This window comes from Bactrocera oleae, chromosome 6, assembly GCF_042242935.1.
Source record: "Bactrocera oleae isolate idBacOlea1 chromosome 6, idBacOlea1, whole genome shotgun sequence".
Lineage (NCBI taxonomy): Eukaryota > Metazoa > Arthropoda > Insecta > Diptera > Tephritidae > Bactrocera > Bactrocera oleae.
Genome location: NC_091540.1, coordinates 42,940,066 through 42,963,841, shown reverse-complemented (window position 1 = coordinate 42,963,841; position 23,776 = coordinate 42,940,066). Strand labels below are relative to the sequence as shown.

The window sequence follows — 23,776 nt, the reverse complement described above, 5'->3', positions numbered from 1 at the left end:
TATATTTTTCACACAATCGAAAAAGAGGTATGGGATTGTACAGAAAAACATAAAGAAAATAAATAGAATAAAAGTCAAAGCGATCGGATGATTCGCCTTCTTGTTACAACTGCAGCCAATTAGGAAAATATAGTTTTGAGTAAAACGCATTTAAAGACAAACTGAACTTGACAAATAAACTCAAAAAATATTTAATATTGTATATTCTTACAAAATTTAAATATACTATTTTTAAAGGTATAAATTATCAAAATATGCAAAACCCAAAAAATTATTGTTTTTTCGTAACTTCACACCCTCTAAGAGTGCAAGCACGCATTTATGAAGCAAGAAAACTGCCAAAGTTCAAAAATAGACAAAGTCACAGAAAAATCTCAATTTTACAATATACAAATAGTCTGTTTATCATAGATCTAGACTAGACCATTTGCTTGAGTTACATAACAAATGCCAAGTTCTTGTTTTTTCAACATATTTTCTTACTCATACAAAAATACTGTATTTGTAATTTTCGTTAGTTTTAACTCATGTTTTTCTTTACGTTATTTCAGTTCATATTTTATTTTAAATTATTTTAAATAAGTTATGTTTTATTTATATGTTTAAACATTTTATTTAGTAACATAATTTTACTTGTATTGATTCTTTTGGGAAAATGGAAAAAATATTACTTATTTTGGTTTATATAGTTAAAAACCATATTATTTATTGACCAATAATTCCTTAATTTTATTAAAATGTTGTTTTTATACATTTTTTTTTCTTAAAAGCATTTCCTAACTTTTTTTTTCTTAACTGATTTTTTAATATAGTGAATCTCATTTTTTAAATTTTATTTTGAGCTAAAAGATTTTTATGTGATTTATTAAAGCATAGTTTTTATTATTTACTTTTATTATTTACTTTTTTCCATTTTTATTGTTTTTTATTTAATTATTTTCTATTTTAATTTCATTTCATTATATTTTTCAATTCTATTTTAGTTTGATATTTTTCTTTCATATTACTTTGTTTTATTATAATAAATATTTTAAATTTTATCTTTGAATATCTTCATTATAATTCTTTTTCCTTAACTTTATTTTAAAAAAATTAATATCAATATAAATTATAAATATTATTAAATTAATTAAAATTTTTTAATTTATTTCAATTTACTCCATCTTATTTTCTTTTATTAATTTCACAGTATTTCAATTCCATGTAATTTTATTTAATTATATTGGAAATTGGTTTTTTTCCATTAATCTTGAATTATTTTAATTTGTTTTGGATTTTATCAAGTTTTATTACTATTATAATTTTTAATTTTTTTGTTTAAATTCATTTAGTTTATTTTATTTGGTTTAATATAATACAAGTTTAGTTTAGATTTCATTTAATTCCCTTAAGTATTTATTTTACTGTTATTTTCTCTTACTTTTCTCACTATCACTCAAAGTAACTAAATTATCTGTTATATTGTTTAGTTAAGAATATATTATCCTTTTTTTATTTAATTTTAGATTTTTTTGCTTTTTTATTTTTGAAAAAAAAAAATCCTGTTAACTTTATTACAATAAAAACTCTGTATACTAATTGAACGTCTTCAAGAATTCGTTTACCTTTTTGGAATATCACTGCTTGCTGTCGGCAAATATCAGCAAAGTAATTTAAATTGCACCAAGTTGAACATATTCACATAAAAATGCACAGCAATATAGTACCCACTAACGCTGTCTATATTTCACTTTATCTTCAAACAAAGTAATACTATTTTCACAACAAGTATAACACTTATTCAAAAGAGTCGTGAAATATTTTTTTTATACAAAATTTCGTATTTGCGACCGCTTTAATTGTCTTTCTCGTTATTTATTTAATTTTTTTTTAATATTTGCATTAAATTTTAAACATCAACAATTTACGTAATATGGGCTGAAAAAGTTTTTGTTTCCAAATATATACGCACAGTCCATAAAATATCTTTATTTTTAAAAATTTTATCAAAATATATAATTTTCCACTTAATAGATTTAAACGTGCAAAGTTTGCAATAACTTTCGTTTTTATTTTCGAAGTTACTTAAATGCACGAAAGACGCATCAGTTTAAATACACTTAATTTTTTTAAGCACAAAAACTTAGTTTCAACACTTATTAATCACAAAAAATTGTATAAGGTTTATAAAAACTTGTATTCTTCGTACAGCGTAATGCAAATTTCACATGCGCAAAGCCAAAAAACACTCTTAGTAGAATTTTCATAAAAAATATGTTTATATGTAAACTATTTAAAACACTTCTTCCGAAAAAACTGTTTCAACATGCAAGAGAAAATTACATTTTTCAATATAGAAAATTTTTCCTGCACTGTTGCACTAACAAAACATTAAGTTTTATTCATACAAGTGTCTGTATGTTTGCGTAAAGGCACTTTAATTCACATATCTAGCAAAATAATATTTGAGGCACTCTAAGTTACAGATATGTTTGTATGTATGCACGTCTGATGCTTTGCTTTGCTGCAGCAGCATTCATTACAAGTCACTCGCACTACTCGACGAGACGAGAAAACTTAAAATGTTTCCAAATCGTCCGATAAACGCGTCCACGACCGTCGCTAGTTGGAATTCGATTGCCACAACACCGAGTGACATAAACTGCAGCAACCAACTACAGCCCAAAAGCGACAGCAGCAGCAACACTAATAGCAGCAGCAGCAGCAGCAGCGGCAGCTACAGCTATGCCAAGAGCAGCACAGTCGCCGAGCGGCAGCGAGTTGTCCGGCCAGCCAGCAGCGAAGTCACCGGCAGCAGAGTCGGCAGTCGGCAACAAGCAGCAGCAGCAAACGCCGGCATCTCGTGCCACAAACGTGCACATAGCGCTTGACTTGTTCCACTACTGTGCGTGTGTGTGTGAGTTTGGGTACAAACGGCAACGGAACAGTGTAGCTCAGACCAGAGAACTTAAAACCAGAGAACTTAAAACAATGAGAAGGTGCAAATTGAATTTTGTATGATGCTCGATTGGTTGGCTGAAAATTTGAGATCAAGGAGTTCACCACTTTCTGTATAGTTTTGCTGTTATTTAACAGAAATGAGAATTTTTAACAACGTTCTCTGATAAAATACGTATCTACCAATATAAAGAGAAAAATGAAATGAAATGAATGAGAAAACACGAAATACAAATGCCACTTCACATATGCATGATTATTTTTTGCCATATAAACGATTTTTATGATGAAAAATTGATAAATTATTATTTTTTTGCACAAATGCTACATTGATAAAATGTGAAAGATTATGCAATAAATAATATTTTACTATTTTCATAATTTTTTAATTTCAATTTTTACAGAATTAATAATTTATGTATGTACATCAATATGTTATATTATATAATATAATAATATATTATCAATTATCAATAAATACATGTGAGCGCACTGCTCTATACGTAAGTATGTATGTACAAATATGCATATGACCGCGCAAAATAAGTAAAGCATACACAAATCTACATACATTTAAGCGTACAAATGTAAGTACGTCAGCCAATAAGAAAAATACAAAAATTGTCTCAAATAGCATCAGCACCAGAAATCAATATGGCAGCCAAATTGACAAATCCTAAATTTGTAGTAAATCACACACCAACAACATTTTCATTCATGAACGCTGGCGCACAAGCAATAAGCTAAGTCGTTTCATTCATAAAAGCAAACGCCTCACACATCTCCCCGAGCATGCGTTTGCCTACAAGCGTCTTTTCGCGACGATGGCAAAAGCTAAAAATCATAAATTGAACAAATTTCTGATATTCCCTCTAGAAGGGAAAAGTGACAACCCCTCAAATATGAGTATTAAAATATTTTAGAATAAAAGTGACAACATAGTAAATTTGTCGATTTACAATTCAAGAAACTTTTTAAAGAAAATATTCAATATTCCTCTGATTTATGTATACAGTAAACCCCGGTTAAGTATCACTCCTCCAATCCCTCTTATCTGCCGGTGTCTTGCTGCATCTCACTTTTTTTTCTTAATTTTTTAAAGAAAACGGTAATTTTTTTTTAAATACATAGAAATAATTTTATTTGGTACCTCTCGCTTAAGTACCACAATCGCTTATGTACTACAAAGCGCAAAAAATCTGCATCTTTGGTTTTGGCACTTAACCGGGATTGACTGTATTTGTCACACAGTAAGTACGTTCGAATTTTTTGTACACACATTGACTTTGCACTTGCCCATATGCGATGTATGTTTGTAAGAGTGTGTATGGCACATCTCGGATTTTCTACCAACAAAACAATGTTGTGACGCTTTGTCGTCGCGTCAGTTCTTCGACAGATTGACTCTTTGACATAAAAGCAAAAAATGTGTCAACGGAGATTTCACATGAAGTAATGAGTGTACATATCTACATAAAAATACATACAAATGTGTAAACGACATAATATTATATATGTATGTCCTGTTACATATGTTTACACATGCATTTGAAAAGAAAAATTGAAGCATGAATGTGAAATACCGACGGCAAAACACAATTCTGTACTTTTATGACTCCATAATGGTGTCAAGTACAATTAATGAATTATTTTAAGAAATATATCAAAATACTTTAATAGTAATAATTTAAAAGTATTTTGATATATTTCTCATAATAAAGTAAAAATGAATTAACATAAAATAATTTGAAAAATAATAAATAATAGTTCAATAAAAGGGAATATATTTCAAATGGCATATCAATATGCCCAGTTTTGCTCACATATTATATTCTCTTCAATATTCGTCGGTTGGTTATGTTAAGAGAGCGTATGTGTACAGATTCACCGCTGTTATAAAAGCGAAAAATGTTATTTGTTTCTCGTGCATCTGTGGTGAACTCCTTGATAAATTCCTACAAATTGTTCGCTGTCGAACCTGCACCTTCTCATTGTTTTAAGTTCTCTGCTCAGACATGGTATTTATCTTCTTTCAGAGAGAAGGTATATTTATATGTAAAAGGTGTATGTGTCTTTTGAACAAATAATAAAATAATAACAATAGTATAATCCTAATTTCATCGCTACGGCAACCCTGCTTCACTTTTGTTTATTTACATTCCAAGCTGCAGCCACATATACATATGTACTTACACAGCCGAGTACAGCTCTCACATGAATTCAGAGCGTTTCCGTTGAGCGACTTGCGCTCAATATTTGCTCGCTGTTAACGGTTGCTGTTAGCCTTAACATTTGTTTTCATTTTTTCGACCAGTTGCTTGCCATGCAGCATTGTTGTTGTTGTAGTTGCTGTTAACAGACTGAGTAGTCGGAATTAATGAATGGTGCGGTCAAATAATTATGGGCATGGCGCGTTAGCTTCGGTAGAAGTTGTGTGTATATGAGTGTATTTATAGTATATTGTTATATGTGTAGCGTTCGGTTCGAGTTACCGTAGTTGTCTACTTGTTAATGATTGTTAATCATATCATTTAGCATTAAAGCGTGCAAATTGATTGGCGAAGATTGAGAGAATTTATGAATGAAAAGAAAAACCTATATATACCATATTTATACATACACATATACATACAAATGTACATAAAAAATTTAGAAATTAATTCAAAGATTTTTAATTTTATTTACACTTTGGGTCAAAGTCTTCTTTGAGATGCATTTTATAATAAAAAAGTTGAGTATGATTGATATGTATGTATATGATTTATAAAACGACGTATCTATCTCAATTGGTTTTAGTTTAGTTGTAACGAACAACAGTTTGGTGGAAAAAAATATTACGCTCTGTAAAATATTTGAAAGAGTATAAAAAGAGCGAACTCCAATGAAAATTTCAAATTTTTTTGTGGTTACAGAAACATAACTTTGTCTGTTCTCTAGACAACATTTATAGCTACCAAAATAAAGTTTGATTGCTTTCGAAAATGATTCCAATATATGTGGTAAAAAAAATTAGAACACAAAATTGCCATTACAGTGGTTAGATATAAGAAGAAAACCACGATTTCCTATTCTCGATAGATTTCAATAAAATTGTTTTTGGAAGCATGAAAAATTAGTGCCCTGATCGAATATTTTTTAACTTCCCGCTAAGAAAATGGAAAATTTTCTAAAAATCGGGAAGATATTGGTTTCACCCCATTTTGAAAAAATCGAGTTCTCAACAGATCTCGACGTTCTGAGGGTCGAGGAAGCTTCCCCGAACATTTCTACGATGATGTCCGTATGTCTGTATGTATGTGTGGATGTATGTGTGTGTGTGTGGATGTATGTGACCCTCTTATAACTATTAAACTGCTCAACCGATTTGAATAAACTAAACGGAATTCCAAAGGGTTTCATTGCACTTGAATTTCGTTTAAGTTTGGACCCAATCGGACCAGTAGATTTCGAGAAATCTCAAAAATCGTTTTTTTCGAATTTTTTCCAAACGACTTGACCGATCGACACCAAAAACTAATCAGTTCTAAACCTTGAAGAAACACATCGTTTGCCGCAAACCGGGTCGAAATCGGTTGATTTACTTGCTAGATATCGAAAACGAAAAATTTAGAAGAGCTCAAAAGCAGTGAAAAAAGCGAAATTTGAACGTTAGCGTATGAAATTAGAGGGAAGTTGCAGGGATGGCCCTTGAGGCCAACCGTTTTCCACATTTTTTTTTTTTAATTTCGAGTTTTTATAAACAATTAACTGGAGGTTTTTATCCGAAATTCTGAAAAAGATCTTCCTGAGGCCGCCAGTTTCGACCAGGATACTAAATTATCTATTTATAAAACTAATTTTTGCCATCCGATTGATTTTAGATGAGTCGCCAAGGATTAGTGATGGTAACTGCAAGGAGCTGCGGCTGGAACTGGATCAACACAAAGAGTTGTTTGTTTTTAATTTTTTTTTTTCCAAATTTCTGTCAAGTCAGGTCGAAACCTAATTTATGATGCTTTGTTGTCACTTTATAAAATAAAATAATTTATTGGCAACAAAATTATTAAAAATTCTAGTTTTTTCGTGACTCTGACAACACCTAACCCCTTAATTGATAACATTATTAAAGCATTAATGCATTTTAGAGAATATTTTCATACACAAATTCTTAAAAGTTTTCACTTTTGTTCTCGCTCGAATTAAGCACTTCCTTACTTTATTAATATAGTTTTTCTCATTTATATATGTTCTACAAAATTTTCTTACTTCTCTTTGGTTTAACTAGCGTTATCACAATTTTTATAATGACTCGAGTTTTTACTCTAACTTAATGTCCACTAATTTCTAAAATCTTGGTGCTGAAAACCAAAAATTATACAATATCAATTTAATATACAACTTTTCGAGTATATTACTGTCTATAAGATTCCTACACATACCAATTACTGTCTATTTTGGCCAGATTACCCAATCACAACAGCTGTTATGTCAATTATTTAACTTTAGTGTTGCGCTTATGTCAAGAATCCCCAAACACATATCTAGTAGATTTGTATTTGTTTGCATGTATTGAAAAAAAAGTAATCAAAGTGCATTACTCACCACACCGACGGCATGTCGTTGCCGCAGCTCAGCAGCAATTTCGGCAAATTTGCATAGGAATTCCATTTCGAACGACTGCAAGCAGCCGAGGTATGAACAGACGAGTAAATCGCGTGCTTGCCGAATTAGAATCGAGCGTGTACACGCCATATAGACAGGATAAATGGCGGCGAGGTGTTTGTCAATCAGCGCAGCGGTGCCCGAGTCCTACAACAACAGCGGATAACGGAGAGAAAGCAAAGAAAAATTATTAAGAAAATCAGACTTATGGCAGTGAACAGACGATTGTGTGGAAAATTTATATAATATATTTTTTAGAAAAGTGTTGGAAGTGCAACAAAAGGTTCGTAGGTGCAATGGGCGGTCGGTTAAGCCAGGTAAATGGTGGTATTGCTTACCATATGTATAGCGCAAGCCAATTGTTCCTCCTTGACAAGTGGCGGACAGCTGCTGCTGATACTCATGAGCGACTGTTGTTGCTGTGTTTGTTGTTGTAGCAATTTTCCTCTACCTTCTTCAGCGGCAACGGTTGAGCACTTTAGCTTGCCAGTTTGCAGGCTGCCACTTTGTATTTGTTGTTGTTGTTGGCATTTTTGTTGCATCTGTCTTGTCTCTTGTTCGACAGTTAAATCAGCCGAGTCATCAACTTGGACTTCAACTTCAGCGGCCACCAAAGTGAGGGCGTCGCGCTTGTGCTTGGCAGAGGTCAACAGTGTCGGATGTTGTTGTTGTTGCTGCTCAGCACTGACATTTGAACTACCGCTGTCCATCAACACTGACGGTGACGGCAAACTAAAGTCAATATCATCGTAAGCCAACACCGATTGTTCGCTTGTTAAGTGCGCTTCTTTGTCTGGCCCCAATGACGCCTCCTCTCCCGCCGTGCGCTCTTCCTCCACGACCATCGCAATTGGTGAAAATAGCGTGTTCGCTACTGCGCCGCCCTGTCGCTCGGTTGTGGCAATTAATGTAGTGGTACACGCCTTATTCTCAACTTCCTCATACGCCCCCTCTGCCTCCTTTTCTTCATCCTTTTTTTCTTCGAGAGCGGAGAATTGCTGGGTGCTTCGGCTGCGCGCTGTACTCGACACCTCAACGCCAATCGATTCTTGGCACTTTTCATCTTGCACATACGTTTTGCTGCCGGTGGTTGTTGTTGCTGTTGTGGAATTCGTTGTATTTGCTGCCGCCTGTTGATGCTGACCCGTCAGCCGATCCTTGCACCGCTTCAAGTATGTGCGCACGCGCGATTTGCTGCGCTGCATTGGTTTCTCTGTTGTTGCCGCTGTTGTTGTTGTTGTAACTGAATTAATATTCAAATCGATATCGACTTGGCAACACTGTTCGTTGTCATTGACCAAACAGCAGCAACTTTCCCGTTGTTTTTCTGCCAACTCCACATCGGGGTCACCATCCTCCTCCCCGGAATACCAAACCTCCTCGGCGCCGTCTTCCTCTTGCGCAATTGGTGCAGTGGCAGCCGTACTTCGTACCCCGACCATGGTGTTGGCCTCGCTTGCAGTTGTTGCCGCATTTGCCGCATTGCCACAGTTCCAGCTGTTTATGCCGGCTTCATGGCTCTCATCGGTTGTGTTGGTGCGGCTCTTAGTGGATTCCGCCACAGTTGGTCTTTCTATAACTGCTGCTGTTGTTGTTGCTGTAATCGCTTTTGTGTCATTCACCGGCATAACCAGCACCTCCGCCAAGTGTTCTTCGGCGTTGACGTTGTTGCAATTGTGTTTGCAATTATTTGTGCTGTTTGTTGTTGTTGTTGTTAATATTGCAACACTATGCTGTTCACCCTCAGGTGGCCTACTTGTACTATTGCCACTTATATTGCCACTTTGACCGTTATTTTGATTGTTGCTTGTGCTGTTGGCGTTGTTGTTGCTGGGCTGTGGACTCGCCTGAGGCGTCAAAAAGAGAAAAGATAAAAAGGAAGACTTAGTAAAAGGTGAGTGTGATTATATTATATATTGTGTACATCTGTTTATAATTGGTTGTTGATATTGTTGTTGTTGTATATCAGCTGTTGCTAGGCAAACACAAATTCATTCACAATTATTTAGGTGATGAAGAAATTCTATAAAAATTGCATTCTGATAATAAAAATCTCGACAAATCCGTTTTTAAAATAAGTTCGGCAGTTTGGATCCCAAAAGTACTTAGAACTTGATTCACACACGGTTCGACTTTATTCTACCCTAAAAAGTGTCGACGCAGAGAGGCCAAGGGAAAAGAAAAATAGTATTCACAAGATTTCACAGGATCAGAGATCAATGAGAATTCAGACCTTGAAAACACCTAAAGTACAAGTAGTAGTATTTGTATGAAAAATATATATTGTTTGAATCACGAAATCGCCCGGTCTCTATTAAAAACTGTCTTTTTCTAATCCATACTGCCACACTGGAATGCTCTCGTAAAGAAAACCTATACCTCGTGTCATATATTATATATCATGAGAAGAATAACCACCACAATATAAACTTTCGTCGTCACTTTGAAAATTGTTATTTCTTTGGATAAAATGAATTAGTATCAAATTTTTTACAGGGACCCCCCGAAAATAGTGTTAGACTGGAAATAACATCTAATTAAATATCTAATCTATAAATATTCGGTTCTCTAAAAAGTATCCGTTTTTCGATTCAAATTTGACTTACTTAGGAGTTTTTGTACGAAATTTCGTTTTTGAGTCACTTCCAAACAATTTAATTAGGTGCAAGCAGTTTTTTTTTTTTTTTGATTATTTGTACAATAACGCACTGTGTACATAGCCTAGTGTATGTTACTCATATGCCCGCAGATCTTCAGGATCACAAACTTTCCTTCCTTCGTGCCTCTAATAATGTTAGTTCTAAACATAAGAGAAGTTTGAGAATAAAAGCCATAGAAATATGGAACGAAAAAACGTTAGAAAGGAAATAAAATAATAAAGTATAAGAATTTATCTGATCGGAGAGGCAAAATTTGTTGATGAGGCTGGAGGTATATCAACTAGTGTTAGATATAGTGTGCAATACTATTTTTCCGTGCTGACAGAGAAACTATTTAGAGCTATTGGTTCATGACGAGGGTGAAAACAAATAATTATCAAAAAAACGATCTATTTTGATAACTAATGACCAGTTTGAGATAACATTGAAAAATTATATATGTTTTTCTTTAAAATACTCTTATATAGTACTTTAGCAGATTCATATATAGTACTTTATTTACTCTACCATTCCACGACTCAAACAGTGCTTTTTTGTGACTTAAAGTAGGAACCTCAACGTCACTCTCGCTCTCATTCATCTAGCTACTTGCTAGCCCTACACAGCAAAGGATGGCAATTTGCCCATAAGTCACCTTTTAATTTTTCTATTTCCCTGCCATGCTTTTCTCTAGTTTGTGTGTTGCTTTTCACAGTTAAGTCAACAATGTCATGACTTATTATCAATATCTGATTAAGCAAGGTATGTATGGATGTGTGTGTGGAAATCAGAACTACAGCAATTATGCGTGTTTGTAGCTGTGTGGGTCCGAGCAAATGAGGACAAACATCGATCGCATATAAAGGGCTTGGTGAATTGGGAGCAGAAAAAAGAACAGGCATGGTATGGCAAGAACTTAGAAAAATAATAAGTAAGTTTATTATATGCCACAACAGACAGTGTAAGGCATGCGAGCAGGTGGAGGGAATTTCAGAAAGCGAGCAAGTGGGGAGTGCTTAGTTAACAGAGTGAAGTCTAGGAAATATAATTTTTTATTGCAACAAAATTTCAAATAGATTGCGTGTTAGCGCTGAATGCAAACTGCAGAATATCTTTGAAAAATGCAAATCATTTTGAATTTTCATTGCGTTTGTTTGTTTTCCTTCTAGGGTTTTTTTTTGGTTTTTTGTTTTTTGGCGAGAGTTCTTACAAGGAATATTGTACTCTATAAAGTACTCGTTTTGTATTGGAAAGTGCAAAATCAAGTTGACATAGGTCAAGTGTAGCATTCAATTTCAAACAGAAAAATAAACAATATTTTACTCAGAACTTTAGTAGGTTGACTTGACTTAAAGTTACTTGCAAGGGTGATTGTAGTTGAAGAGACAAAGTGAGTACGTTGATTTTAGCTTTCAAAGCAGAAACGTTGCCAAATAATATTTACGAGAAACTATATTCATATATAAATTTACATATGATTTCGAATTAAAGAGCTTAATGTTAAGATTTTTGGATTTTACCAAAATACACTTAGTTCAATAAAAAAACTTAATAGTATCTAAGATATTTTCCTTCACACTTTTAACAGTTAAAGCACATATACAACCACAACACTTTTTATGTGTTCGCTTATAACTGTGCATATGCATAGCCCTTTCAGCCAGACGCTGCCATACACACACAGCAGCTGTCTAGGCGCCTCACCTTTTTTCGCAGAAAATGCATGCCGAACTACACAACAGCAGACAGCTCACTCCAATGGGCAATTGAACTTAATTTGTTGTTTTCAATATTTTCGAAAATCACAGCACTTTTCAAAACATTTTTACTTGCAAAATTTACTTTGCATAATTTTCACTGGTTCTACATTTCTATTTGCATAAAATTTCAATTTTTAAATTTCATGCACAGTTACACTAAAATTTTTACTTTCGTTTTCTTATTTCACTTCCACAGTTTTCCGCTTCACGCAAAATTCGCGTATCTTCGCGTCGGTTGCGTTTTGTTTACTGTCGCGCCTCTGCTTCGTATAAGGTTAGTTTCGTCTTAGCGGCAAACTACCACCAGTGGAGTGACGCTGTCGGCGGTAGAAATTACTCATCCTTTTGGCTGGTAGCGCCCAGCCCCTGTGGTCGGTTGACGTGTCTCGGAAACTAAATTGGCGCTAAAATGTTGTAAGTGGCGCTGGCGCTGGCAAATGGGTGGTCAGGCGGCAAGCTAACCGGGTGGGCCAGTGAACCGACCGACCATCGAGCCATTGTGTCGTATGCAAAATATGAGTTTGGCTCTTTGTTCGCATTTCCTTGGTAACGCTAGTGCGAGTAAAATTTGTTTGCGAGCATAGGCTTTTAATTAAGCGCAAAAAGCTTCAAATTAGTGTTTTTCGAATTTTATTTTTTTGCCAGGCATATTCCCTACATGACAGCAGTTATTTGAAGTGACTCTCATATTTATTTTATTAAAGTAGTGTAGGTTTTCTTTCAATTTCGAACTTAAAAAAACTTAATTTATGATCTATGTTAAAAAAAGGTCATTGTTTTTAGTGCTCCTATTATTTCAGTTATGGTAAAAGCAACTCACACTTTCTCCCTTTTTATCTCTCTCATAGTTATTTAATGAACTTCTCGTCAATCAAATTCAGTTGGATCATGTCTACTTTTAGGAGTTTTCAACACTTTTTGTTTGGAAATAAATATTGGCCTGTATTTCTCACACGGTTATTGAAAGACACTTGCTAGGCGTAGTCATAACTTTAGGCAGCATTATTTTATTTGCATTTCATGAGTGGGTTTGCAGACACTACAATGTTAGTATAATATATGGGAAACATATATAATTGGTCTACTACAACTAATTTGAAAAACTATGATATTGATGTAAATTAGAAAATAATAGAATAGATATTATTATAATTTTAGACGAATCAACAATACGATATCTTAAATAACATCGTCAGTAAATAAATTTCTTGTTTACATAGTCCTTATAATGTTCTTTTAAATGTTTTTTGTTCTTATTAGAATGTTCAGTCATTTTTAAAAACTGCATAAACTCATAGATCCGAGATTTCTAATTATGCATTTTTATAAATATGCTAAATTACATCTTCTTCTCTACGGAGGGTATTCATTCTAAAAATAAGAAAAAACTTTAGCTTCGGCTGCATTTCTTATATCTTAGGTTAGACCGTAGGGTTCATCCAAAATCTATGGATCTCACTTGGACAAATGTTTGTCCGCATTTGAGCTTACCACAAATTTATTAAGTCGATTAATATCAATCTCAGCCACTTCTCTAAGATCTTCAATTTTGTGTCTATTATACTTTAATCTCATTCTGGCAAAAGCCGGGCAATAGAGAAGAAAGCAACAAGGTGACTCAACCTCGACCTACTCTTTACAGCGTTGGCAAAGAGCGTCCGACAATACATTTACATTTTATATTTGTATACGAAATGCTATATCGATATCTCATAAATTAGGAACTTAGGAACTACAAGTAGTTTTCGTAAATACATACAGACAGATGGACATGTTTAAATGGGCTCACCTCGTCACACTGATCATTTATATATATTTTATATCGTCTTCGACGATTTTGCAAACTTAATAAACCTTGTTCAAGGTATAATAAGATAAGCGCAAATATTTCTATAAGTTAGCTTCCAAATACTTAATTGTAAAAATCATCACAGAGGGCGCTCAACAGAGAGCATGCGCATTTTCAAAAGCTTACAAGCAACGGCCGGAAAGCTTTTATGTCAATTGAAGTACAAAACAAATAAGTGGAACAATAAATAACAGTTGCATTATAAATAAAGCTAGTTTTGGATTTTGTATGTATGTTTGTGAGCACACTGATTTTAATTGCTTTTGTTTTTTGTGGCACAATCAGAAGTTGAAAAATAATGATCACAGATAATAATATAAATATGAAACTTATGTTAAAGTAATGTCAGCATATAATTAGCGGCAACTCAAATTAAGCTTAATAATGCACTCAAAAGTACAAGTTTGAACCTAGCTAAGCACATAGAATCACAACGCACAGAACCCCTTCGAGTTTTGAGGAATTATTTATTGTATTATAAATATAATCGTTTACCTATGTATACATATATAAATATACGTTTACAAATATGCTACATGCGGTTAATTATGTGCCTCGACAACACCGGTGGCGAGGTTGACCAGCGAGGCAGTGCCATCATTTCACAAATTATGACACATACGCATGCAACTAACTGAACGCCAAAGCGTTTTGCAACGCACCTCTTATCTTGGGACAATCAATAATCACTAAAAACAACAACAACAATAATAAATGCTTGCGCAACTTTTGATGTCTTCCGCCTATTTAAGTATCCATTTCATTTTGGTTGACCAAATTTCTGTTCGTGTTTACATTTTTCCTTTTAGTTTTTAGGTTATTTATTTAACACAGGACACGCAAGCTTTATAAACACATCACGTGCCACCTGAACACAAATAAAAGGAACGTTTTTTATGAAGAGCTGAGACAGTATGAAATGTCATAAAGAAAACTTACTTGTTCCCATTTTAATCCTCCTCAATGACATGCATATTTACTTAAATATGTTTATATTTATATATACAAGTATGTACATACATATATATCATGAACATGTAAGTGATAACACCGGCCGAGAAATACCTTGCATGCAATTGGACTAGTTACATACTAGTAAGAATATATTGATATCGGTATACCTTGTGACTAGAAAGTTTCCAGAAATTGTAAATAAAACGAAAAAATTTTAATCTTCACCAATATTTATTTTGTCGCCTTCAAAATATGATCCTTCTGAAGCGATACACATATGCCACCTCTTTTTCCAATCATCGAAACATAATGCCTTGTAGGCGCTGTCCGGGATCACCTTCCGTTCCCTCTGCAAATTTTCATTTACCGCCTCAATCGAGACATAGGAGTTTAACGCATCTGTTTTAAACATGAACTGAATACTTAAGGGGTTACATGGGTTTCGTCGGGTAAAAAATTACCTATATTCAGAAATTTTTTTTATAAAAATATTATATATTTAATTAAATTTTTTTTCTGTCTTAAAGATACACATTTAAAGAATAATAATAATCTGAGATTTTCAAAAAAAAAAAAATTAAAACTCCGCCATTGTAACGTCATTTCCGGTGACCCCTCGAAAAAAAGGTGCGTCCGCGTTGTCAGCATAACTCCTGACAAAATCATTTGAAATGAAAAAAAAATATATGTGTTTTAGTTAAGACTCGTACTTGAACTAAGAAAAAAAAAACAAGTTCAAATTAGAATTTTGGCAGACCTTTTTCCAAAAAAATTAAAATTTTGTTAAAATTTGCTCGACATTTCTTTTTTTTTAAAATAGTTATAATTGAAAAAAAATCCTTCGTCCAAGTACGAGTAAATTGTATCTCAAACACCTGTATAAAATTTCATCAAGATCGGTTGAGTAGTTTGCGAGAAATCTTGACAACCGACTTTGAAAACACAGTTTCGAGAAAAACGCCATTAAAGTTTTAAGTGACAATATAGCTGACCTCGGGCACGCAATTTTTCAAAGCTGTAGCTTCAAAACTATTACTGATATCAACATGAGAATTTGGGACAATATTCTAGAGATGTTATAGAATAAAATAACACAATAAATTTTTTTTTTTGTTTTTTGAAGCCGCGAAACCCATTAAGAACCACCCTTTCAAATATATTACATGGTCTGCCGCCTTTGACCACCCGTAGAGGGCAACTTTTTTTGTTCAGTAAGATAAATTGTGTTGAAGAGAACAAATATCTTACACATATAGTAATTATTATCTTCCTTTTATTTTTTGTGCATTGGTTATAATTTGTACTTCCCTTATAGGCAAATTAAAATTTAAATCTTTAAATTAGGTTGATATTAAATTGAAGGAAATGCCAATATGAGATAAAAAATGTACAACTACATGATTCCTGCAGCGGAAATGGAAAATATCCTAAGGTGAACCAAGGTGTTTTGTAACTGCTTAATTAAATTAAAAGATATAAAAAAGTGGCAACACCTGGTGCTAGAAACATTTTACAGCTAATACGGCTGCATTGAATATAAGAAGAATATTAAACTTAAATTGTAAACCGAGTAGTTGTTGTTGTAACGGTTGTCTAGTCCCCGCTTGGATGATAGGTGATGGTTTGGTTGTCGGCGAGGTCATTTAACGGGAGGCCCAAGAAACAGGCTGTTTCGACAGGGTCGAACCATAGGGAAAAAGATGTTAGATGAGGTGGGTTTGTTGGGAATGCAAAAAGGTGATTAGTATCATGCGGAGCCTCATTGCACGCAGTAAATATGTTTGGAATGTCGGGGTCTATTCTGGATAAGTAGGAGTTTAACCTGCTAGAATATCCAAAATGAAGTTTCGCGAGGGGGCTCTGGTTTCGCGAGGCAACTCGAGCTCTACGTCTACTATGGGTGGTGGTTTGACGGTCAGTGCGTGTCTGTAGTTCGTAGCGTCCAAAGTCCGGTCGGCGTACAGTCTGATGTCGTCGACGTAATCAAGGAATGACCTCTTGATGTTCCTAGGAGGCGGTTCCGCTTCAAGCAGACGATCATATTTTCGTAGAAATCACCCTAGCAGAAACTGCTTGGAGAGGAGGTCGTTATGCTCCTTAACCGGAAGCATAAGGGCCTCACTGTGCAGGTGTTCTATTGGGGACATCAAGTGATATCCCGTGATAGTCCGAAGTACAGTGTTCTGACAAGTCTGAAGCTTCTTCGTCTGCGTTGAACCACATCCAGGCAATCTTATTGGTGATGCATAGTTTAAGACCGGCTGATTGCCTTGTATGTTGCCAACCACATTTCTTTGTCTTATTCCCAAGAACTGCCGGCAAGCGATTTGAGGATTTTCTTGCTGCTCTGTTTTTTGGCAGTTATCGCGGTCGCGTGAGGAGTAAAAGAGCACAGACTGTCCAATGTTACGCCTAAAATTTTTGGGTTATTAACTGTCGGAATTTTTGTGCCATTGACTGAAATGTTCAGGTCCAGTCTGTATTCCTTCGTCCAATTTGTGAAGATGGTCGATGTGGATTTAGTGGGGGAGAGTGTCAGACTCCTTGCAAAGAAGAAGCGATAAAGGTCGGAGAGGTAGATGTTTAGTTTTGAGCACATGCCATCGATTCCATTGCCCGATGTCAATATCGTGCAGTCATCAGCGTATGGAGTTTTGGTCGCGAAACAGTACGGATGAATGCCGACCGCTTAGGGTGTTCATGGTCCACCCCTTCAGCCCTGGAGGGAGCGTTGATTGTTCTAGGTCCTCAAGTAGCGTTGTGTGATTGACTATATTAAAAACTTTTGATGGGTCCAACGCTACGAGGATCGTCCTCTCGCAGGGTGGCTTCTGGTTTAGGTCATGAATTATCTGGGCGTTTATGACGCTAAGTACTGTGGTGATGCTGTGCATTTTTCGGAAGCCATGCTGATGGTCTCTTAGATTCAGGTGGTGAGTGAATGCAAGGCCTCAAGTGTCTTCACCACTGGGGTAATGAAAGTTATCGGGCGATAGGACTCCCCTTTGTTGGCGTGTTTCCCAGGTTTCAGTTGTGGGACCACTCTTCCGACTTTCACACATCGGGTATTTGAAGAGTGGACATCGACAAGTTGAGGACCTTGGTGAGGTAGCTTACTCAGGGACAATGGATTTAGACGATTTGGCCTTTGTGATGACACTCTGAACCTCCCCATCGGTGAAAGTAAGTGGTGCGCAGTCTTTTGGCATTTTGCGCAGCCGTCGGGTAACACATCGTTTGGCCTTGTCAGCCATCGAATTGAATTTCAACCCGGTCGTCATGTCTCTTCGGATTAGACAAGGCCTTGACAGTAGTCCAAACTTACTCACACCGGTGAAGAGGTTGCAGGACTTCAGATGCTCTATCCCTTTTGTCCGCTTATGCTAAGCATAAGATGTCGTGCTCGTTTGCTAATATAGCTGCTTCGGCTGGGAAATTAGGGCGGAGTTCCGCGATTCTTCCATCCGGTATGAAGCGAGCAGTAGCAGCAGCGATCACCTTGCGGAATTGACGCTTGCCAACGATGACGTCCATAGGAATGGGTAGTGCGTTGAAGGTGCTCTCAGTAAATTCTGTGAAGCCGACCCAGTTAGCTTTGTTAAAGTTAATGAAGGTGCGGTTGTCCACAGAAAAAAAGTCGGGAGGTTTCTCGATCGAGATTATTATGGACAGATGGTCTGATGCGAGAGTAAGCATAGGTCGCCAGGTTATGTTATTTATCAGACCACCGCTAGCGATGGTAATATCGGGCGAGCTATTACAGGTGCCCGAAATTCTGGTGAGGGCTTCGTCATTCATTGTGCATAATGTCGAATCGTCAATCTATTCCGTCAGCTCCATCCCCCTACGATCGTTTGACAGGCAGAAGTGCCAAATATCGTGGTGCGCATTAAAGTCGCCTAGCACCAAACGGTTTTCACCACGAAGTAGCGCACCTATGTCCGGGCAACATGTAACTGAGGGAATGTATATATCATGCTCGACATCGCCTGACCGGACAACTATACCCTGACATTCCAGGGTAGTGTCCATGCGGTCGATGTCGCCATCGATTGTAGTATGAAGGCCTCCACCATTATCTCGCTCGCGATCCTTACGCAAAACGTTGAAACCTGCACAACTCAGAAGATCTGAGCGGCTGTTGGTTTCTTGGACCTCAGCTATCGATAAGCGCTTCCGGCTAATATTAGGTAAAGTAAAAAGTTCGTTCGGTTTATTACTGATTTTTCAAAAGATGATAACTTTGTGTACATTTGTCCGATTTAAGTCAAATATGCGCCGTTTTGTTCGTAAACTTGTTGCCAACGAGATACCAACTCCATTATACCCCTCTCGTAGAAGACTGCGTCCCTATTGCCAAAAAAATTGGAGAGCCAATTTTTCATCGACAGGAAAAAATGGTAATCACTTGGTGCCAGATCCGGACTATAAGGTGGGTGCATTAGAACCTCCCATCCGAGCTCCAGGTGAGTCACCAAAGACGTGTGTGGCCTTATAGAACACAATTCGGCCTCTGTTGATCAAATATGGCCTCTTCTGGATGAGTGCTGCCTTCAAGCGGTCCAGTTGTTGACAGTAGAGGGCCGAATTGAGCGTTTGGCCATAGGTTAGCACCAACACACACAGCAAAACCTTCCTGGCCGTCAATCCGGTCTTGGCCACATTAGGGCCGTTTCCCCGAGCTTTGACCACGACCGTTTGCGCTCGATGTTGTCATAAGTGACCCATTTTTCATCGCCAGTCACAATCCGAATCAGAAACGGGTCGATTTTGTTGCGATTCTGCAGCGATTTGCAGATGGAAATTCGGTCCATCATGTTTTTTGCGTTAGTTCGTGTGGCACCCAAACATCGAGCTTCTTTTTGAATCCAAGGTTATGCAAATGGTTCCAAACGGTTTTTTGGCTTATCTTTAGTTCCTCAGCAATTAAATAAGTGAGCCCCGATGGGAATGTCGGGGCAGACTCCTACAGCATAGGGCAACATATGACGCAGTCCACCGACAGAAAGTGATACCAGCCAGTGCAGGAATTGCACTTGACTGATGTGACGTTCCGGCGTATTACGGACTGACACACGGAACGGAGGAACCAGGAGTTGCTGAGTGGAGGGGATTCTTCAGACTGGGAGTCATGCTGCCTGTGTGAGCTCGATAGAGCCGTTGAGTGACGGCGCAGTGCGCGGAGATGGTGCAGGTTGCACAGCCGTTGAGGCAGGTGGCGCAGTATTGCGTTGGCAGCATGAGGCCACGTAACTTGTGGTCCACTCCCTATTGGTCTTAAGGCCTGAGCAGGTCTTTAGGTGGCTCCATTCATTGCATGTATTGCACCTAACCGAGGTGGAGTTTGGGTGGAGCCTTTTAGCGCATATGCAGCAAAAGAATTCCTCGGGGCCCAGGTTGGACTCGATGACAGCACGGGTCAAGAGGAAACGGAGCAACCCTGCTGCTAGGTGTTGCTCTAATGACGATAAACTTAAACTAACACTTACCGATCCAAACAGGGTTAGACCGCCGAAAATAACAGCCCTTGGCCGAATAAAATCCGGGTCAATTCCGGTAACGTAGAACCGGCTGTTGTGGTAATTGTGGTTAATAAGGCCGAGTAGTATAGTTCATCAGTTTCCCATTATGAGTCGCAATAGTTGTTTTTTACCAATTCTAATGAGTCCTCAGAATGGTCGTTGGTTTCGCTATATATACATATTTAAAATGTAAACAAAGGGGTCATTGACCTCATAAAGGTTTTTGGCTTCGCTAAATGTACACAAAAGTGTCAATGACTTCAGAATAGGATTTTGTTCTTGAAAAGATTCATTGACCTGAGTAAGTTGGCTTCGCCAAAGATAAACAAAAGGGTCAATGACCTCACTTAAGGTCTCAAACCTTAGAAACTGAAGTTTATTTTAAATTGAGGTAAGTGTAAGCAACTAAAAACAAGAAATAACGTTAACTTCAATTGCACTGAAGCTATAATATCTTTCAGAAAGACAAACAACTTGATTTTGATCGTTCAGTTTGTATGGCAACCATAGTGATCCGATCTGAACAATTTCTTCGGAGATTGCACCAATGGCTTATACAGTAATGTATGCAAAATTTAGAGAAAAGTTCAAAAAGTTCTCCATATATGCACTTTATTCCAATCATGGCTAAATCGACTTAGCTCGTTCACGGTAATCATATATATATACATACATTTTATAGGATCTCCGACGTTTCCTTCTGCGTGTTACAAACTTCTTAGCGAACATAATATACCCTGTTCCAGGTGTAATAATTTCGAAGAATTCTCATAAAAATATGTAATTATTATTATTTACTGTGCATATTGTCTATGCGGTCTTTTTAACTCAATGACCTACAGTGCATCTACTATTTGTTTATTTACATACATACATAATTTATGTGACAAATATATATGTAAATAAATAAATAGGAGAAAGCAAAACATGTCAAAATTACTTGTTTGGGATTTACCATTTGAGCAACTTTAGCATACCCATTTAAAGTTGTTTTCCCTAAGTAAAAGTTTCTGGGAAATTGTTCCAAAATCATAAAATATTATTTGAGATATTTTCCAAAATATTTTTAACTTGCTTTACCTTGACACAAGATGTGAGGTAGTTTAAGTAGAAATTTACCCCCGCAAAAACACTTTATCTGGTGCAAATTTCGACATTTTCAAATGAATGAAACAAATTGTTGTTCACGCTCAAACAATTTATATCTACTGAAAACGACGCGAAATGGCAGTACCTTTGAAATGAATATAGCCACAGATGAATACGACGCGAAATAATACTAGTAGAGCCCTCTCTTAGAAAACCGCACGAATTAATGCATACACCCAATAGCTTCCGGTAAAAACCTCTCATAAAAACGTTTGTTATTTGGCAAGTAAAAGAGTAAAGTGCAACTAGTAAAATAATACAACCGATATGACTGTTAAAATGTCTGTAACTAGTGATCTTTACAAGTAAAAGCGAATTAGTTAGATTGAACTTTAAAAACTTGGAACTAAAACTATGTGAGAACGAGAGTTATTTCTCTCCGGTAGAAACCGAAAGTAATTATGTAATTTAAATTAGAAATAGCTTGTAGAATACCTAAAAATTATTTACTTCCATTTTGTCGACAATTTCGAGATCAAAAATTACAGGAGAAGCTTTAACGCCCATCTCGATTTTATATGATTGCTACCGCAGACCGCCCGGGCTCTAAAAGCCAGTAATCTCTTCACTGTTTTTGGCTATGTACAATAATTTGTTTTAAAAACCCATAAACTGTGACGTTTAATCGCTTGCAATCAATACTCATTAAAATCACATTTTGACCTTTTTTTTTAAAGCGATTGCTATTTATTGTCAATTTGATACAAAACAAGAAATATAGAAATCTGATCTGAACAAATTCTTCGGGGATTACATTGTGGCAATGAGAAAAAACTCACGCCGATGATGTATCATTTTCAGTCATGATTATCATGGGAGGACGATCATCGAAACGAAGACTCATTCCAATGTATCTGAATCTGGAAAAAATTAAAAATCTCTCCACCCTTTTCTGTTCTCAAATATAAAAAGATAGAGTCAATTGGGAGATCCTGGCTGCGGCTGAAACCTAAATCTTTAAAATAGCATACAACATTGAAAGAAATAGGGGGATATTATTAGAGAAACTACTAAATTTCAAAATGTTGAATTTCACGTGAAAAATAATTTTTTATAAGAAGGTACTTTAAAGCTAACAGTACGCTGCCAAATACCATATGAGGTTAAAAATAGATATCATTATCTTCTGGTATATCGTGTTAATAGAAAGATTTGACAATATCAGTGCTTATGAAATACAATTTCTGATACACACGTATATATAATATATGTAGATCCACCATGCAGAGATGACTAATCTCCAATTTAAATGCATCGTTATGAATGTCCCTCTTTATGATTAAACATATGTATGACTAATAATTGCAGAAACAATTTTATTGGAGCGTTAAAATTGTACAAAGTAAATTGAACAAATTTACCACTCGTCGGAAATCGAGTTTTGTTTGCTTTTCTCTCAGTCTCACTCTCTCTCACTTTAAATGCGGCGAGTAACAAAAGCCACAAATATTAACTGTCAAAGCGATCGATCGTAATTGCGATGGCGGCTCATAAAACATTTCACCACTAAACACTATCACTATCACTTGTGGCAGAAATGGCAAATAGCCATGCTTACATATTTACATTGTACATGTGTCAATAAATAGTAAAGTGGCTAATAATCGACACGTCAGCATAGTAAGTATGCAACTGTACAAAAATTTGGATGATGTGCGCATCAAGGGAACTCATGTCTACCATCGGGATCCCGAATCAGCTATTTAGGTGGTGGTGATGAAAGTATGTATGTAGGACTTATAAGTAAATATATACGGGAATATTAGCATAATCAAGAAATTAGTAAAATATCCAGTATATACAAGCATAGTTCTGATATATTACGGGATACGTATATGTGGAAAATTTAATTTGTTCCAAAAATAATTTGTATACCGTGAACTGGCTATATTAAATTTGCCACGAAGTTTGTAACACCCAGAAGGAAATGTAGGAGAACCTATAAAATATATATATGTATATAAGATGAACATGACGTCTTAGTCGATTTAGCCATGTTCGTCTGTCTGTCCGTCCATCCGTCTGTTTGTCCGTATATATACGATCAAGTCCCTCAGTTTTTGAGATATCGATCTGAAATTCAGTCCCTGACCTTTCATCACCAAGAAGCTGTTCATTGGTCGGAATAACCGATATCGGACCACTATAGCGTATAGTTGTCATACAAACTGAGCAATCGGAATCAAGTTCTTATAAGGAACCTTTTTTATTTTTCTTGTTTTTATATAAAATCGTACCATTGTATTTACATAATTTTTATAGTACCCAAAATAAAGATCGGGATCCCGAATGTATTGAATTTCTTCGGAAAGGATACATTTATAC

The 23,776-nt window shown here is 35.9% G+C and overlaps 1 protein-coding gene across 3 annotated transcripts in view; it reads right to left on the bottom strand.

Annotated features, from left to right (window-relative positions):
* The window catches only part of Pura (Puratrophin-1-like), a 171,605-nt gene that overhangs the window by 128,325 nt on the left and 19,504 nt on the right, over positions 1 to 23,776 (bottom strand). For 2 of the 3 annotated variants that reach the window (XM_070112166.1, XM_070112167.1), the window contains exons 2-3: positions 7,917 to 9,425; positions 7,519 to 7,725 (exon numbers count right to left, since the gene is read on the bottom strand). In XM_070112166.1, the coding sequence (XP_069968267.1) occupies positions 7,519 to 7,725; positions 7,917 to 9,425 (1,716 nt within the window). Of the gene's footprint in view, positions 1 to 1,604; positions 1,613 to 7,518; positions 7,726 to 7,916; positions 9,426 to 23,776 lie in introns of those variants that run through there. The other variant, XM_070112168.1, reaches the window with a different exon arrangement.